The sequence below is a fragment of the Phalaenopsis equestris genome, unplaced genomic scaffold (assembly GCF_001263595.1).
Source record: "Phalaenopsis equestris unplaced genomic scaffold, ASM126359v1 Scaffold000001, whole genome shotgun sequence".
Lineage (NCBI taxonomy): Eukaryota > Viridiplantae > Streptophyta > Magnoliopsida > Asparagales > Orchidaceae > Phalaenopsis > Phalaenopsis equestris.
In genome coordinates, this window is record NW_018164443.1 from 414,451 (window position 1) to 418,118 (window position 3,668).

General features: G+C 38.7%; 1 protein-coding gene across 1 annotated transcript in view; it reads left to right on the plus strand.

Annotated features, from left to right (window-relative positions):
• The first annotated feature begins 1,518 nt into the window (after positions 1–1,518).
• LOC110032790 (auxin-responsive protein IAA3-like) overlaps positions 1,519–3,668 on the plus strand; it is a 5,168-nt gene continuing 3,018 nt past the window's right edge. The window contains exons 1-3 of the mRNA XM_020736923.1: positions 1,519–2,033; positions 2,403–2,632; positions 3,444–3,585. Of these exons, the coding sequence (XP_020592582.1) occupies positions 1,618–2,033; positions 2,403–2,632; positions 3,444–3,585 (788 nt within the window). The 5' untranslated portion in view covers positions 1,519–1,617. The remainder of the gene's footprint in view (positions 2,034–2,402; positions 2,633–3,443; positions 3,586–3,668) is intronic.

The following is a 3,668-nucleotide window of genomic DNA, read 5'->3' on the forward strand; positions in this document are numbered from 1 at the left end:
AGGATGGATGGATTCTTGATTCAGGATGTTCTTATCACATAACACCTAACAGGGAGTGGTTTACTTCATACAGGTTATCTGATTCTGGTTCAGTCTATTTGGGTGATAATAGACGATGCAATATTGCTGGTATTGGTAAAGTCAGAGTTAAGATGTATGATGATACTGTTAGAACATTATGTGATGTCAGACATGTTCCAGAGTTGAAGAAGAATTTGATTTCCTTGGGCACTCTACACAGAAATGGTTTCATTCTTAAGGCAGATGAGGATAGGGAAACCATCGAAATTGTTAAGGGTGCACTGACTGTGATGAAAGGAAAGATCACTGTAGGTAACATCTATAAACTGATAGGGAGTACAGTTGCAGGTGGATATCGCTCTGTTGAATCATATGATGAAAATGCAACAGGAACTTTGACCAAGCCAGGTTAGATGGTTTGGTTGCCCAACCCACTACGGTGTAAGAAACTCCATGAAGTATTTTCTTCTAAAGGGGCTGAATATTCACTAAGGTGGAGATTTGTTTGGTAGGCGCATATACCGGGTGATGCATATCTCCTAAGGTGTTGGATATTCGCCAAGGTGGAGAATTGTTAGATATGGCTCTTATCTAGGGAGTTGGAGTTTCTTTTGAAGAGGTGTGTCTCCTGGTGAAAAGGAGTGTCTCTTGGAATAAAGGGGGGTTGGGAGGAGCGAGGGCGTGATTGTAATTTTATCTAAGGGTTTGTATATGTCTATTTATATGTGAAACCCTATGGGATGTATTTGAACTTCTCTGAAATAGTGAAATCGCCGCTCGCTCCCGAGGACGTAGGCAATTCTCTGCCGAACCTCGTTAAATCTCTGTGTTCTTCTTCTAGTTTGTGTCGATTCCTGTTTTATTCCGCGTTAAATTTCACAACACTATTATTTGCTCGGATTTGTTCGCACAAAGTTAGTACCGGTGACCCTTTAGAGGATGGTCGAGCTCCGTTTGCCACAAGATTTTTTTTTTTCTCCTGGCCAGCAGAAGTCGGGCAAGTAAAGGCAAGCCCTCGAACTACCCCTCAAGCGGTCACTTCATCTTCTCTATGGACCATTTGATTTATTTGAGATTCATAGCGGCATTCTTGATGCAGATATGAAAGTTTTTTGAGGCATAAATATAACAATTGAGTGATATGTTTGTAATATTGTAATTGCCACTTAAAATAAATATTAAATATAAAAATAAAATAATAGAAATAGGAGCCCAATCTGGTGTTGCCGGGCGCTCTCTCAGTCTTCTGTCGGCTATTTTGCTCCCACTCTCCAGCAGCTGTATTAATATATATTTATCATTTATTTCCTCTTTCTTCCTTTTTCACATTTTTATTTAATTTCCTATAATCCTACCTGTCACTTTTTATAAACACCTCACCTGTTTTCTTAGTTGCACGCTTACTTCTCATTTAACCGCAGCGTCCTTTTCAAAAGAAGAGGTGGCTATAACATCTCCTAGGCCGTGCTTGTCCCCATATATAAGAATCAGGTTGAATCGCGGAGTGAAGGGAACGCAGAGCGCATCGTAGGTGTCGACGAAATTCAGGCGACGGAAATCGTAGCCGGACTTGTTGTACCGGTCGCTGGAAGCTAGATGAAGCCGCTGTTGGAGCACTATTACATGGGAGTGCATGAGGTCGCTCCGAATGGCGGAGCAGTTAAGCCGTTGCCCTCTTCTTCTGTCGATGGAGGGGTGGCGGATGTGAAGGGAGAGGACATCGGGCTGAATCTGAAGGAGACGGAGCTCAGGCTTGGGCTTCCTGGATCGGATTCACCGGGGCCGATGGACAGCATTGGGCTTAGTCTCGGTATACAAATGGGTTTTGTTGCTGGAGCTAAAAGCGTGTTTACTGCTGCAACAGATGGGGCTGTTCTGTTGGGTCTGTCTTGTGGGAGTCGAACCGATAGAGAGAAGCTTTGCTGGCCGATGGCGGAGGATGTTGGTCCGGTCGGGAATCCTGTTGAGAAGGAGAATAATGCTGTGGATCGCGCGATCCTCAATGCTGCTAAGTAAGATTGAGATACGTGAGTTTTTATGCTGTTCTTACTTGGTGGATTGGTTTTTTTGTGGATCAGTTGTCTGTTCTTCTTCTTGGTTTGTGACCTCTCCATTACATCATTTCATTTAGACTACAATGACTGAATTCTGTTTGGTAGTTGAACCTCTGAAATTGATTTTCCTTTTATGTTTTTTTTTTCTATATAATATATGAATTGCCTTTTAAAAATTGGCTTGTTCTAATGTTTGTTTTGATGATCTATGCTGCTAGTTGTTATCATTGAATTTGTAGTTGAACAGGACAATGCTATGTTTGTAGAGTTTTATTTCTGTTTTGATTGTGTTTAACCCCTTTCGTTCTGCTTAACCAAATGGAACAGGGCCCAGGTAGTTGGATGGCCCCCTATTAAAAACTACCGGAAGAATACTATGGCTATCAACCCAGCGAAGAACAAGGAAGAGGGTGAAGGGAAAGCAGGCATGCGATGTTTGTTTGTGAAGGTGAGTATGGATGGTGCTCCATATATGAGGAAAGTTGACCTCAGAACATACTCGAACTACGAAGAGCTGTCCTTAGAATTGGGGACAATGTTTTGTAGCTTTACTATTGGTGAGTTTTGTTCTTCTTACAGAGTTTTTCTTCCAAGTCTTACAATTAAAAATAACTTTTATTTTCTGATATTATTTAAATCGTACATGAAATATTTTCTGATTAATATCTTCTTAATGTTCTTATGAAATCCTGCACTTTCTTGTTATACTTAATTGAGCAAGTTTCACTTTCTGTGTGATAACATCAGGAAGTGGATTTCCAACATCACATATTATGATGTTTAAACTATTTTGAAATAGACAAAAACTTATTCAATTGAAAAAGGGAAAAATAAAGAAGATCTAGATAAAAAATACACAAATAATTTTATATTGTTTAAACTAGCTGTCGAGAACTTATCATTGCCGTTCTTATATTTTTCCCTATAATTTGACGGAGAAAAATTATTATCTTATATTTACTAATCCAAAATGACATGTTTAACTCTCTTTATAAAGAACTAGAAGTTTTAAAATATTATAAAACTATTAAAACATGTTTTAATGAAATAACTCGTAGGATCAATTTAATATTAAATCTCTTACTTAGCAAATCTTTTTTTAATAGAACTCCACAACTAAACATGCTTCACGTTCCCTCTCCCGGTGGCTGTCTCTAACTCTATTTAACTGAACTTGTCTTCACTGAAAGAACTTATTTTATACTTCTCCTCAAATAATGGCGCAAGTGCTTGTTGTTTGATCTTAAGAAAGGCAGTTTGCAAATTAATCCGAATTTTAATCTTTTATATTTAAATATGCGAAGATTTATTTTCTCTTTTGGTGGGTATTTGCAGACTTTACTTTTGATAATTACACTTCTGTTTCAGGCCATTGTGGTTCACAGGGCTTACTGGCCAAAGATGGATTAACTGAGGGCTGGTTGTTGGATCTACTTCATGGGTCCGACTATGTCCTTACTTATGAAGACAAGGATGGCGATTGGATGCTTGTCGGCGATGTCCCATGGGAGTGAGTCCCATATTCAAGCTTTTAATATTTTCAACATTATATAAATTTCAAGAATACATACATACATATACATACATATATAT